Source organism: Taeniopygia guttata, chromosome 34 (assembly GCF_048771995.1).
Source record: "Taeniopygia guttata chromosome 34, bTaeGut7.mat, whole genome shotgun sequence".
Classification (NCBI taxonomy): domain Eukaryota; kingdom Metazoa; phylum Chordata; class Aves; order Passeriformes; family Estrildidae; genus Taeniopygia; species Taeniopygia guttata.
The window spans coordinates 2,258,855-2,273,747 of NC_133059.1; the positions used below are offsets into that span (position 1 = coordinate 2,258,855).

Here is a 14,893-nt window from a genome sequence, read left to right on the forward strand (position 1 = left end):
CTGCACCTCCTAATGTAGTCTGAATAGATATGAAAATCAAGACCCTTCATGGCTGACAATCCTTCACACTTTGTCCCCATCCCCTCCCCACCATTTCCCTCATCCAGCCCCAGGCACTCCTATGGATGAGGAATGGTGTGGCCAGCAGGATCAGGGCAGTGATTCTTCCCCTGTGCTCAGCACTGGTTGGGCAGCACCTCAAGTGCTGTGTCCAGTTCTGGGCCCCCCAATTTAGGAAGGACATAGAGGGGCTGGAGCATGTCCAGAGAAGGGCAACAAGGCTGGTGAGGGGTCTGGAACACAAGTCCTGTGAGGAATGGCTGAGGGAGCTGGGATTGTTTTTCTTGGAGCAGAGGATGCTCAGGGCGGGCCTCATCACTCTCTTCAACTCCCTGACTGAGGATGCAGCCAGCTGGGGGTCAGGCTCTTTTCCCAGAAAACAGAGACAGGAAAGCAGGACAAAGCCTTCAGCTGCAACAAGGGAGAGTTAGGCTGGATATTGGGAAATATTCTACACACAAAGTTTGACTGGGAATTCAAATAGGCTGCCCAGGGAGGTGGTTGAGTCACCATCCCTGGAGGTGTTTAAGGAAAGACTGGATGTGGCACTCAGTGCCATGGTCTGGGTGACAAGGTGGTGTTGGGTCCCAGGTTGGACTTGATGCTCTCCAAGGTCTTTTCCAGCCTGGTTGATTCTCTGTTGATTGTGACACTGCAGGGCCCTGGGGATGCAAGGGGCCTTTGTGGCACTGCGGGGCCTGGTGGCACTAAGAGGACCATGGTGACACTGTGTACGACATGGCACCACAGAGCCAAGGGCCATTGTGACACTGTGGGGCTGAATGGGAGCAAGGATTGTGACAGTGTGGGTCCTGGTGGAACCACAGAGGCCACTGTGCCACTGCAGGGCCTTGTAGAACCATGCAGAGCATTCTGACAGAGCAGGACCTCGTGTCACCATGGGGCCATGGTGACACTGCAGGGCCCCATGGAACCAAGCAGCCACTGCTGCTCCTCAGGGACTCATGGAATGAAGGAAACATGTTTGACACCGTGGTGGCCCTTGGGACTGGGAGGCCATTGTGACCTGGTGGAACCAAGGAGAGCATTGCTGCCCTGGGGGACCTCCTGGAACCAAGGATCCACTGTGACACTGCAGGGCCCTGGGGGACCAAGGGGCCATTGTGATACTGCAGGGCCCAAGGGTCCAAAGGACTTTGTGACACCAAGGGGTCTCATGGAACCAAAGGGACATTGTGACACTGGGAGGCCTCATGGAATCATGGAGACCATTGGGACACTCTGGGGCCTCATGGAACCGTGGTGACACCAAGTTGTCTGGGAGGGCCTGGTGTAACCAAAGGGATATTGCAACACTGAGGAGCCCCTTGGAACCAAGGACATCTTTGCAGATGACACTAAGCTGGATGTGGGTGTTGATCTGCTGGAGGGTAGGAGGGCTCTGCACAGGGACTGGACAGGCTGGATCCAGGGCCCAAACCCAACAAGGTGAGGTTTAACAAGTCCAAGTGCCGGGTCCTGCACTTTGGCCACAACAACCCCAGCAGCACCACAGGCTGGGGACAGAGGGGCTGGACAGCAGCCAGGCAGAAAGGGACCTGCAGGGACTGATGGACAGCAGGCTGGACATGAGCCAGCCGTGTGCCCAGATGGCCAAGAAGGCCAATGGCTCCTGGCCTGGATCAGGAATGGTGTGGCCAGCAGGAGCAGGGCAGTGATTCTTCCCCTGTGCTGGGCACTGGGCAGCACCTCGAGTGCTGTGCCCAGTTCTGGGTCCCCCAATTTAGGAAGGACATGGAGGGGCTGGAGCGTGTCCAGAGAAGGGCAACACGGCTGGTGAGGGGTCTGGAGCACAAATCCTGTGAGGAGCGGCTGAGGGAGCTGCGGTTGTTGATTCTGGAGAAGAGGAGGCTCAGGGGAGACAAGGCGGTGTCAGGGCACAGGTTGGACTTGATGATCTCCAAGGTCGTTTCCAACCTTGCTGATTCTGTGATTCTCAGAAACCACCCTTGGAGCAGTTGCAGGATGAGCCCTGGGCCTCCTCTTCAGGAGCTCCAGCAGCCCAGGTCCTTCAGCTTCTCCTCACAGCCCCAAAGCCCATCCTGTCAGTCCTGCAGAGCCTCTGCAGCTCCTCCTCACTGCCCAGAACAGGGAGCCCCACAGCCAGACACAGCAGCCCAGATGTGCCCCCCGGGCCTGGGGTGCCTCTGGCAAAGGAGCAGCAGGGAGAACTGCAGGAGCCTGTAGGCAATTCCTGAAGCACTTGTAGGATTATCCTGCTCCCTAAGAGAGGTTCTGGAGCCAATTTGGGAACTGGAGGCCAGAGAAGAAAGAGCAAACAGGGATGGGCTGTGTGCAGGAGAGGGAAAAGGGGCGGGCAGCAGGAAGAAATATGTAGCAGGGGGAATAAAGAAAGCAAAAGTGAAGCCAAGGAAATGCTCAGGGCAGTTTGGGGGTGGCTGCCAGGCAGCCCTGGCTCTGAGCAGCAGCGTCTGCAGTGGGACAGGAAACTCCCACCTGATGGGAACAAACTTTCTGGCTGACTGCAGAGGCAAGGACAAAGCTGAGTGGTTTCCCTGGCGTCCCCCAGCCCTTCCTGGCCCCAGGGGCTGATGGCATTTGTGCTCCCTCAGGTTCATGTCCCCACAGCAGCAGCATGGGGGTGCTCCTGCCTGCTGTGTGCAATGCAAACAGGGGCTGCTGAGCCAGTGCTGCCGTGTCTGTGCCTGCAAGGATGTGGCACCTCTGTGAGCTGGGGGAGAGGCCAGGGTTGCAGAGGGAGGATGTTGTTGGCGGCTCCATGAGGACGCTCTGGGACGCTGCCCTGGGCTGTGCAGCGCACTGGGGATGGATCAGCCCCTGCTCTGCTGCTCCTTCCCGTCTCCCCCAGGGCCCTTGCAGAGCACCAGCCGTGCTGTTTGCCCCCAGCCTGCCCACGGCCAGCCTGGGGCTGCTCACGGGGGTTTTCTGTGCTGAGCATTGGCCTGGCCGTGTTCTTGAGAGAGCCTGGGCAAGGAGCCTGGAGCCCCCAGGGCCTGGCCTGAGGCGTCAGCGCTGCCCCAGCAGTGCCCATGGCCTGTCCCTGCTGCAGCCCCGGCACTGCCACCCCCAGGAATGTGCCCGCCCCGAGAGCACTCAGGCCCTGCAGCAACACCAGGGCCACCAGGGCAGCGGGGCAGGGCCACGGGAGCAGCACTGGCAGCACCAAGTGCTGCTGCTCCTGGGCACAGCTGCTGTGCCAGCACTGATCTGCCCCAGCTCTGCACACAGACATTGCTGCTGCAGCTACAGAGAAGGCAACAAAAGGGCATCTCTGCAGAAAACTTCACTGGGACATCCTTTAGTTCCTTTAAAGCCAACGAGAGTGAAGCCCCTCATTGACAAAGTCTGTGGGTACAGGAAAGGTGGAGTGAAACAAAATGAGAAATGGCACAAGGAATGGCATTAATTTGTGGACAACATTAAATGTAAAACAAAGACTTCCAAGATGAAACCAACAAGAAGTATCAAATATGACTTTTATTACATGTGATTTAGATAAATTGTTCAGCAGGTTAATGTTTCTGAAAGCATCCAGTCATCAGTGCCCTCACTGCAGCCTTGAGCTCCTGGTTCCTCAGGCTGTAGATGAGGGGGTTCAGGGCTGGAGGCACCACCGAGTACAGAACTGACACTGACAGATCCAGAGATGGGGAGGACATCGAGGGGGGCTTCAGGTAGGTAAATGCAACAGTGCTGAGGAACAGTGAGACCACGGCCAGGTGAGGGAGGCAGGTGGAAAAGGCTTTGTGCCGTCCCTGCTCAAAGGGGATCCTCAGCACAGCCCTGAAGATCTGCACATAGGAGAAAACAATGAACACAAAACATCCGAATACCAAACAGGCACTAACAGCAATGAGCCCAAGTTCCCTGAGATAGGATTTGGAGCAGGAGAGCTTGAGGATCTGTGGGACTTCACAGAAGAACTGGCCCAGGCTATTGCCATGGCACAGGGGCAGGGAAAATGTATTGGCTGTGTGCAGCAGCGAATAGAGAAAGGCACTGGCCCAGGCAGCTGCTGCCATGTGGGCACAAGCTCTGCTGCCCAGGAGGGTCCCGTAGTGCAGGGGTTTGCAGATGGACACGTAGCGGTCATAGCACATGACAGTGAGAAGGGAAACCTCTGCTGAAATGAAAAAGACAAACAGAAGCAGCTGTGCAGCACATCCTGAGTAGGAGATGTCCCTGGTGTCCCAGAGGGAATTGTGCATGGCTTTGGGGACAGTGGTGCAGATGGAGCCCAGGTCGCTGAGGGCCAGGTGGAGCAGGAAGAAGAACATGGGCGTGTGCAGGTGGTGGCCGCAGGCTACGGCGCTGATGATGAGGCCGTTGCCCAGGAGGGCAGCCAGGGAGATGCCCAGGAAGAGGCAGAAGTGCAGGAGCTGCAGCTGCCGCGTGTCTGCCAGTGCCAGCAGGAGGAAGTGGCTGATGGAGCTGCTGTTGGACATTTGCTGTGGCTGCACATGGGCACCTGTTCATGGAGAAAGGACAGGGACAAGTCAGGAGAGGCTGTTTGGAGCCAGACTTGGGCCATTCCCTGCAGCCTGTCCTGCTGGGACTCACCCACCCTTGTTCCTGCTCTGGGAAAACCTTCACCCAGGTCCCTGCCTGAGCTCCAGTTGTGCTGGCTGAGTGTGCCAGGAGCAGCCAGGCCTGTGCGTGGGGGCTCTCGAGGAGCCATCCCTGCCCTGCTGCCCTGGGTTTGTGGCCCTGTGGCAGAGGGACAAGGCTGGATATTCAGGATTTGTCAGGGGAATAATTCCTATTGCAGGAAGGCATGGTACCATCTGCACTACCACTTCTAAGGGAAATGGCAGGAGCTGGTTTAAGGAATTGTTTTCCTAACCACACACTATTCCTGGCTCTCTGAGGTCAGAAATCCCCAGCATTCCTGCTGCACTCAGAGTTTGCCACTGAGAGATGTGAGAGGCAAAGGATTCCCTGTGGCTGAGGGCAGGTGAGGGGCTGGATGGGCTTGTTCCCCCAGCACTGCTCTGCTCAGCCCCCTCTCCTTCCCTGAGCATCTCCCTGGCCCTGGACATTCCCTCCTGAGAGGTGCCTTGTCCCTGCCAGCAGAGCCCATCCCACCCTGTGTGCCCTCGGCCCGGCCCTACAGAAACCTGCCTGTGTGCAGGGCCCTGGCTGGGGCAGGCTCTGTGTGCAGCTGGGCAAGGGCAGCTCAGGAGAGCCCTGCTGGGCCCTGCAGAGGTGATGCTGCTGCTGTCCAGGGCTGAGGAGTGGCTGAAGGCCCTTTGGGAGGCTCCCAGCAGAGAGACTGACCACCCAAAGTCACAGTTCTGGAGTCTCTGTAAATGTTCAAACATTCCTTTGATGATCCTGTGTGTCCCTTTCAACTCAGAATGTTCTGTGATTCTGGGATTACAATTCCTGCACTGTTTCTCTCATCCCCCTGTTGTTTATAATCAGAAGAGAAAAAAAAAAAACAAACCCTTGCAACAGTGTTAGAACAGGAAAGTAAAAACCAGACCTTTATTGGAAGATTCCAGGTGGCCCCGCAGGAATGGGGCACACCCAGCCCCTGATTTCAACAAGGTAATAAGGTTGATTAATTAGGATATTTAACAGGAATATCCAGTAGGAGATTCAGTTGCCCCAGTTACACACCCCTGGCTCAACCCATTGGAGTAGGTCCAAGGGCTTCTTTGCCCCAGTTTTATTTATGACTGCTTACATTGTTGTCAAAAACCAAAATATTCTTCTTGTAGGCACTCTTCCTGATAATAAGACTATACAATATTTCAGGAATGTATTTAGACAGTCAGCTTATTGTTCTAAAATCTAAGAGCTAGGCAGGAAACATACTAGAGTCAGTTAAGGATTACAGTAAAATAAGAACATAATAGTAGTTTAATAGAGTTAATTAATTAATAGAGTTAAGTAAGTATTATAGTTTTATAACTATATAATAGTAATTTATAGAGCTACAGATATCTGAAAAATGTATAAAAGGCAAAATAGTTTTCATCATCACCCCAAATTTCCCATCCTTCTCCAAGCAGGAAATTGAAACCACTCTCAGGGAAGCTCCTGTCCTTTACAGCAATCCCAGGCTTACCTTCTTTGGGAAGTGCCCTCCGGAGCTGTGCCCAGGCTGGTCTGGAGCTGGGAGCAGCCCTGCCCCACCCAGCCCCTCTCAGCAGCAGCACCTGCCCTGCTCAGGGCGGCTCCTTCCCCCCACAGCTCCTGGCCAGCGCTGGGAGCAGCTCCAGGGCCGGCTGAGAGCTGTCCCTGGCAGGCAGCAGAGTCCTGGCCCAGCACAGCGCCCTGGGCTGCAGGACCCTGCTCTGCAGGACAGCCCTGGGCACCCCTGGCTGCTCTGCACAGGAGATGAGCAGAGAATGCACTCACAGGGGCTGTGGGCATTGGGATGTTCCAGCTTTAGGAGATCACTCCAGGAGCTGCAGCTGCATTGTCCTGCAGCCAGAGGTTCCTGTGCCAAGGGCTGGCAGTGATTCTGCCCCAGGCACTTCTCAGCCCTTCCCAGCCCTGACTGATTGAAGCTCTCTGTGCCTCTGTGCTGTGCCCGGGCTGGCTGCAGGCAGTGCCCCAGCCCTGCTGGGCTGGGAGAAGAGCTGCTCAGCAAGAGAAATGTGCTTTTGAAGCTCTGCTTGGTTACCAGGATCACCCTCTGTGCCAGGAGCCCGGCCCAGCTCAGCAGCACAGACACAGCACAAGGACTTTAATGACCCTCTGGGGCTTTGTGCTCAGGCCCTGAACATCAGGCCCTGAGAGGGAGCTGCAGAAACCTCTCCAGAACTCCAAGTCACAATCCAACTCCAAAGTTTCTTGGACTTTTAATGGGTCCCACTGAGGGACAGGACTGAGAAAGTGTCCCCAGGCCCCAGGCAGAGCAGAGAACTGGAGGCACTGATGACAGGTGGGGACAAAGAGAAGCCAAGTCTTGGTGCCCTGGGGCACAGCAGGGTCTGTGCCACCAAGGGCTGGGAGGAGACACCTTGTCCTGAGGCCCTGGGGCCTCCTGGCACAGCCCCAGCCAGGCTGGGCACTGTCACCCCCTGGTCCTGCCCTCAGCATCCCCCCCTAGCCCACATCCCAGTGGCCTCAAGGATCTGCTGGAAGGAGTCCCTGGGGAGCCTTGGTCAGGAATGGCCCTGGGGGCTCCTTCATGCTCCCAGGGACTGCATGTTTTTCAAAGGACTTTGGCTTTTGCTTTTGCCTTGCAGTCTCTGAGAAGTTTCTGCAATCCTGGCCTCCAACTATCTGCTGTAATTAGTCCCTGGAGAGGCTTTGTCAGTAACAACACTCAGTGGGGCCCATTAATGCTTCAAAGTACTTCAGTTCTTTTAAGGTACTTGGTGTTTCTGTTTTGATACAGTCTCTATGAGATAGTGCAGTCACAGCCTCAAATTATCTGTATTAATTAGTCCCTTGAGAGCTTTGCATTGACACTCAGAGGAGCTCATTAATACTTTGAGAAGTTCAACTTTTGCAAGGTACTCTGGATTTTCTTTTCCACACTGTGAGGTTTTTGTGCCATTTTGAGTCTCTGAGAGGTTTTTGTGCCATCCTGGCCTCCAATTCTCCCCTTCATGCAGTCCATGAGGAGCCTGTGTTGGGGATGGACCTCAGTGGATCCCATAAATGCTTTGAGACACTTTGGGTTTTTCCTCTGTCTCTGACTCCTGGAAAGGTTTCTGCAATCTCCTCTCAGGCCCTGAGGTTCCAGGGCTCAGCTCCAAATGCACCACGGGGCTCATTAGGATCAAGCAAGTCCTGACAAACCATGGCTCTGGCTTGATTTCCCTCTGCTCTCGTGCAGTTCATCAGGAAGTTTCTGTAGTGGTTTTGGTTCATCAATTTGAGATTTCTCAGCCAATGCATTAATTAGTGTGGTGGGTTCAGTGTTGGCTAATTACCAGTGCACTCACTAGAATATACTTACTCATTTCCTGCTGTGAGGTAGGATTAGGAGAAAGGCAAAGTAGGCTCAAACTTTAAGAGTATAACGAAAAGTTTGTTAAAAGGAACAAAAGAAAGAGTAATAAGGATCAGAACAAAACTCTCAGAACACCTCCCCTCTCCATACAACCTTTTCATACATACTTATTATATAAAAAGACAAACAAAAAAATTTTCAGTCAGTTTACCACTTCTGGGATAGTCCTTCTTTAGTTCACTTAGGGAGAGGAGTCTCTGTTTCTTGCTATGGAGACTTCTCCACAAGAAAACAGTTATCTTGTGGCTCTCAATTTCCACAAAGAGCAGCTGCCTGGAAAAATCTGCAATTCCGAAGTCCCTCACATTTTTTCACAGCTTTTCCCACAGCTGTGTTTATGGGCCATGTCAACTTATGGGTTATTAGTTCAAGATGAGCTGTTTAAGAGCAACGAATCTCTTCATCTATTTCTGAAATCATCTTCATCTCTGGGAACAGAGGTCTTCTTCTCTCCCTGGTGCACAGGGTCTCATCACTCTGCTCTCTTTCTCTGTTTAAACTTCTCATAGGATCACAGCTGTTGCAATATTTGCTTACTTTAGATGGAGGCCTTTGCTGAAAACAACAATCTCCCCATACTTTTCAATGCCTTGTAGGGAAAAGGAGAGTTTGATGTTTCAATGGTATCCTTCTCCGTAGCTTTACCAGAGGATTTCAGCCCCAAGATCAGGGCATCTCCTCATCCCTCCCATCTGGGACTCAACTTCCTCTTCACTGACCTCAGTGGGTTCATGTTGCTGCTCTGTGTGTCTGCCCTGTGTCCTTTTCTCTCACTGGAGGGAGGATGGCAGCACTGGCAGAGTCAATATCTGCCCGGGGCTGCAGATGGTTCCGTGAGCCCGGCCGGGCTCGGTCCTTGCGGCCGGAGCTGTTTTCCCATGGAGGTTTCTGCAGCGGCTGCGCTGGGGCTGTGTCAGGCTGGGCCGCGCTGGGGCAGGGCCAGGATCTCAGCAGCCAGGCCAGAAGGCCGAGACGGTGCTGGGCCGGCCTTGGCACCTCTTTGGGGCCAGAAGGGAGAGAGACCCAGCCAGGCTTTCTCATCTTCAACTTGGGTCTGCACAGAGGCGTCTGCAGTTTGCTTAGTGGTTTAACAGATTGTCAGCTCTCAAAGCTAATTACTGATTGGTTTTTTGTCAAAGAAGAAACTTCTAGAAGCTTCTTTCAGGACACCACTTCCATGATAGAAAACCACCACAACAGCACAAAGCACAGAGCTCCTTTTTTCATATGTAGTGGTCATGTGCCCGAGGCCTCAGAACCCCACCTTGGGAGATCTCTGGGCCCTCTCCAAGGTGTTTTCAAATGAAAACATTCAGCTCAGAGTCTAAGAAAATCAAAAGGGGACAGGACCAGCCTGATCTGTCTGTCCTTGCTACTTTTGTCTGGGAGCAATCCTTGGATATATGGAAATTGGGAGGCCAACTTCTAATTTTGGCCATGGGCCCTGGACATGAAAGCCAGTTCTTTTCCACAGGAATGAAGGAAGAGAGCGCCAATGTTTCCTGGAGGGATGAGAGGTGACCACCAGAGGCCAACCAGAGCTGCCAGATTTTGTTCTGAGACATACCCTTGCATATAGGAATTTTTTAGGGAGAATATCAGTTTTGGCAATGGGCATCTGAAAAGAGGAAAAGTTCTTTTCCATACAAAGGAGAGCACGGAGCCCCAGTGCTCCAGGAGCTGATGAGAGGCAGCCCTTGGCATCCCAAGATCAGCCAGACCTGTCAGGTGGCCCCTGGTAGGCCAAGCCAGCCAGACCTGGTCCATGTTCCCTCGCTTCCATGGGGCCCCACAGTGTCCCAATGGTCCCTCGCTTCCAGGAGGCCCTGAGGTGTCACAATGCCCCCTTGGTGACACCAGGCCCTGAAGAGTCCCAATGGTCTCCATGGTTCCATCAGGCCCCAAAGAGTCATAATGGTCTCTGGGTCCATGAAGCCCCGCGGTGTCACCATGGCCCCTTGGTTCCATGGGCTCCCGTGGTGCCACAATGATCCCCTTGGTTCCATGAGGTGCCCACAGTGTCACAGTGATCTCCATGGGAAGGAAAGAACCGAGCCCCAGTGTGGCAGGGGCAGCCACCAGAGGCCAAGGCCAGCCAGGCTTGATGGTACTGGCAGATTTTGGTTGGGAGCAACCGTTGGATATAGGGAATTTTAGAGGTGGAATCCCACTTTCAGACATGGACACCCGGAGTTGAATGATGTTTTTTTTTTCCAAAGGAAGGAACGCACAGAACACCAGTGTTTGAGGGGCAGATGAAAGGCTGCCATCAGAGGTCTAGGCCAGCCAGACCTCTTTGCCCTGGTAGCTTTTGTCTGAAAGCAACCCTTGGATATAGGGAAATTGGGAGGTGGAACCACAATTTTGGCCATTTCTGTGTAGATAAGAAGGAGAGTTCTTTTCCATAGGAAAGAAAGCACAGAGACCGTGTGTTTGAAAGGCAGAAGAAGAAAGAGGTGGCTCCTGGAAGGCTCAGCCAACCAGACCGTTTCTTCCTGGCATGTTTTGTAATGGAGGAATTTTTGGATACATGGAATTTGGGAGGAGGAATCTCAATTTTGACCACGGTCACCTTGAGAAGGACAACTATTTACATTGGAAGGAAATCACCAAGCCCCAGTGTTTCAAAAGCAGATGAGATGCATCTCTCAAGAGGCCAAGGGCAGCCAGACCTGTCTGTCCTGGCAGCTTTCACTTGGGAGCATTCCTTGGATGTACAGAGTTTTGGAGGAGGAATCCCAATTTTGGCCCTGGTTCCCTGGAGGAGAAGGACAGTTCTCTCCCATAGGAAGAAAAGCCCAGAGCCCCAGTGCTTCAGGGGAGATGAGAAGCAGCCCTCAACATGCCAAGGTCAGCCAGACCTGTCAGGTGGTCCCCAGGAGGCCCAGTCAGCCAGACCTGTTCCATGTTCCCTTGGTTCCATGGACCCCACAGTGTCACAATGGTCTCCTTGGTTCCATCAGGCCCTGGAGTGTCACAATGTTCCCCTTGATTCTGCAGTGTCACAATGGCCTCGTGCTGCCATGAGGCCTTGCAATGTCACAATGGCTTCGTGGTTCCACAGAGCCCTGATGTGTCACAATGGCCCCTGGGCTCCGTGTGCCCTCGCTGTGTCACAACAGCTCCTCTGTGACACTGTGGCTGCACAAGGTCACCATAGACCCTTGCTTCCTTGGGGTCTCTGAGTTTCACAATGGTCTCCTTGATTCCATGAGGCAGCACAGTGTCACAATGGCCCCTTGGTTCCATGAGGTTCTGTAGTGTCACCATGGTGTCCTTGGACCTGCATTGTCACAACTGACCTGTGGTAATCACATATCCTCTGAGCAGAGAGAGAGATCTCCCAGGATTTTCCTGGGAAGCTGTGAGAAGCTGTGAGAAAGCTCAGAGAAAAGAACAAGAAACAATTCTTATCTTCACCTGCTGCACCTGTTGTTGTGCACATGTGGAATGTGTTATGGAGATTTGTTTATCAAAGGGTGATTTCTAAATTGGCCATTGTGATGGTGTTTGGATTTCAATTAACCAGTCTGGTCTGTCTGTATCGGACTGTCTGCAAGAGCGATGAGTGTTTCTTAGCAGTATAGTATAGGATAATGTAATAAAGTGATTGATCCACCTTCTGGAATCATGGAGTCAGTGCTAATTATTACAGGCTGGGGACGCCCTGCTACGATAGTTATCTAAGTCAATCTTCCCTTACCTCTGAATGCTGAACAGAATAGGCTTAACAGGCATAGCAGGAACACCAACCACTCTAGACCCAAAGAGCTGGCTGAGGAGTTGGGGGAAAACTTCCCCTGGTGTCATTTCCTCATGGTAGGTACCATTATTAAAGTAATTCCAAACACATACAGTTAGTGTGTGGTAGCCTCGAATCTGTGTGCCCACCGACCAGTGGAAATTAAAATCCATAAATTCCTCACCATATTAACCCATCAAACAAATTGATTATCAGCCAGATTTGCCATAGTTATAGGATGGGAAAAATGTAGCCACAACCATGTGCCACCCAAAGCAGGGTAAGCTAGACCACATGGTGACACCTTACAAGGTTTCTATATCCAGTGCAACAAAAAAAAATTATGTTACTCAAGAATTGTTATTCTTATTTCACCCTGTTTCTCTCAATGCCCTCAGGCTGCACATCGGGTGCCAAAACTGGTCTTGGTTTACAAGACAGGTGTCTGCTAGGGAAGGCAGCAAAAAGCCTCCTGTGGAATGGAGAATGTAAACCCCCTCCCTCCAAATTATTAGAATCATGAAATCAAGGGGCTCTCAGGCAGGCAAAGATATGGGAATAGGAATGTCAGCTCTTTCCTAGTGTGTATAACAAAGCAAACAAGCAGCAGCAGCTGCGGCACGAGCAGCAAACAGAGCAGAGCCCAGTCCCGGCCTTTGGGCCGTGGCGCTTTCCCTGCGGTGCAGTTCCGGGCACAGCCAGCAGGGGCGCTGTGGCTCCCGGGGCAGGGCAGGTGCGCTGACCCCCACGCGGCTGCAGGGGGCGCTCCGGCCGGGCTCGGCAGCGCGGGGCCATGGCGGCTTTGTCCGAAGGGGGAAGGGCTGGAGAGAGGCTTTGCTTCACAAACCCCGGGGCAGCCGGCTCCGCTGCCCCAGCAGGACTCTCAGAAAGCAGTCAGCTCGGTGCCCCAGCAGCACTGGCAAAAAGCAGTCAGCTGGGCTGGCAGGATGTCTCGGCAGGCCCGGGGTGAGGGGCTCCAAGCAGGGCAGGGAGAGCCCAGCTCAGGATCCTGGACACCAGAGCAGACAGGGATAGGTCTCTCTTTTAGTGGGGCAGGTGTAAATAAGGTCCCAGTTTAGTGGCTGTTCTCACGAGCAGAGGCTCATCCCAGGACAGAAGAAACAGCTCTGGCCCGGGCTCTGGCAGCAGCAGTGGAAACTCCCATCTCCAAGAGCAGCAGCTCCTCCCAAAATAAGGGATCAGCCGATAAACATCAGCCAATGATAAGGAACAAACAGAAAGGAAAAACCCAACCCCCAGCACTGGTTTATAATTCCTAATGCTAAGGGAGAATTGTATAAAGTTTTAATTCCACCTTTATAATTGTTTACATACGAGTTCTTGAATTGTCAGGGGTAGGGATTGGAACCTGCTGCTCCAAGGCTCCTCTCACAAAAAGAGGCTTAGAAAGGCTGGCGGTCCTTGGAGGTATTTGGGGATCTATAGGGGCTATTGGGTGTCCTTTCTGTGCCTCCTGACCTGACAGGAGCTTCTCTAATAAGCTTTGGCTAAAGCTCCCAGTCTGCCTATGACAGGAGCCACTGTGAGTGCCTGTGACATCCCGGCTCTTTGGCAGCCTGGGGACACTTAGAAAGTCCCCATGAAACCCCTCTGAGGGCCTGTCAAAATATCTGAACCTTAATATGCAAACTGTCGGCTCTTAACTGAAAGGTTGGTGGTTCGAGCCCACCCAGGGATGCCATTTATGTCAGAATCTGTGGTATTTAAATGATCCCAAAATTGTAGAAAGTCCCTGTCTTTGAGCCCCTCTGCCAAAGAAGAAGCCATAATTCATCTGTGCTGGTATTCAAGGTTGTTTATTCTTGCTTATCTATAACATGTTCTGCTGCCCTGCAGTAGGCCTTTCTTGCGGGACAACATGCAGGGCTCTGCCCCTCAGTGGGAAGTTACAAACATTATATACCAGAAACTACGTGTGCTATATTTACAATAATGTGCCAATACCTACCACCTGTGTTGAACAATGTGTCCCCAGCCTAAACCAACAGAAAAATGCCAACACTACAGTGAAACATGGAAGGCATGAAGAAGATGAAAAAGGACAGGACACACACGATTTTCTCCATCTTTCCTCCTTTGAACCCCTTATCTAGAATCCTAAAATTCTACTTTTGCACCCGTGTCACACTAATTATTACTCATATCAAACACTCAGAGTGTGTAATTTATCCTGTAAGATTGAAAACTCTTTTCCATGGACAGAGATCACAGGCACTGTCTCTGGGGGCTCTGTCCAAGGGGGTTCCTGACCCCCTGCCAGGGTCCCAGACCTGCCAGGGCAGCCAGAGGGATGCCCTGGATTACCACAGCAAACCTCATCAGGACCCATTGCTATGGTCAGTTCCCATGGCAACCATCACAAGCCCCCTGTTGCTATGGTCAGTTTCCATGGGTACCAGTACCAGCCCCCTGTTGCTATCGACAGTTTCCATGGCAACCATCCCCAGCCCCTGTTGCTGTGGTGAGTTTCCATGGCAACCTTCCCCAGCCCCTGTTGCTATGGTCAGTTTCCATGGCAACCATCACCAGCCCCCTGTTGCTATGGTCAGTTTCCATGGCAACCAGCCCCAGCCCCCTGTTGCTATGGTCAGTTTCCATGGCAACCTTCCCCAGCCCCTGTTGCTATGGTCAGTTCCCATGGCAACCATCACCAGCCCCTGTTGCTATGGTCAGTTTCCATGGCAACCTTCCCCAGCCCCTGTTGCTATGGTCAGTTCCCATGGCAACCATCACCAGCCCCTGTTGCTATGGTCAGTTTCCATGGCAACCATCCCCAGCCCCTGTTGCTATGGTCAGTCCCTGGGCAGCTCCATGGAGACCCCATGCCAGGGGTGGTTGCCATGGACACCAGCTCAGGCCTGCAGCCAGAGCCCGTTTCCATGGCAACCATTGGCACTCCCATCCCCAGGGTCATGGGATCCCAGAAGCACAGAATTGGCTGAGCTGGGAGGGACCCATCAGGATCCTCGAGTCCAGCTGCTGGCCCTGCACAGGACACCCCAACACTGCCAGCCTGGGCCTGGCAGCGCTGTCCAAACGCTGCTGGAGCTCAGAGAGCCCTGGAGCTGTGACCCTTCCCTGGGGAGCCTGGG

At 53.1% G+C, this 14,893-nt stretch overlaps 2 protein-coding genes across 2 annotated transcripts in view; one reads left to right on the forward strand and one right to left on the reverse strand.

Moving 5' to 3' along the window:
- The window catches only part of LOC121468955 (uncharacterized), a 2,238,800-nt gene that overhangs the window by 1,785,064 nt on the left and 438,843 nt on the right, over positions 1 to 14,893 (forward strand). The window contains 2 exon segments of the mRNA XM_072920965.1: positions 8,274 to 8,303; positions 12,179 to 12,190. Of these exon segments, the coding sequence (XP_072777066.1) occupies positions 8,274 to 8,303; positions 12,179 to 12,190 (42 nt within the window).
- LOC140681332 (olfactory receptor 14J1-like) lies at positions 3,576 to 4,579 on the reverse strand. The gene has a single exon (XM_072920990.1). It carries the CDS (start codon positions 4,506 to 4,508, stop codon positions 3,576 to 3,578), a length of 933 nt encoding a protein of 310 aa, XP_072777091.1. The 5' UTR covers positions 4,509 to 4,579.

What these genes read in the sequence shown, in the direction of transcription:
- LOC140681332 (XM_072920990.1), bottom strand. Translation starts at nt 4,508, where the DNA reads ATGTCCAACAGCAGCTCCATCAGCCACTTCCTCCTGCTGGCACTGGCA.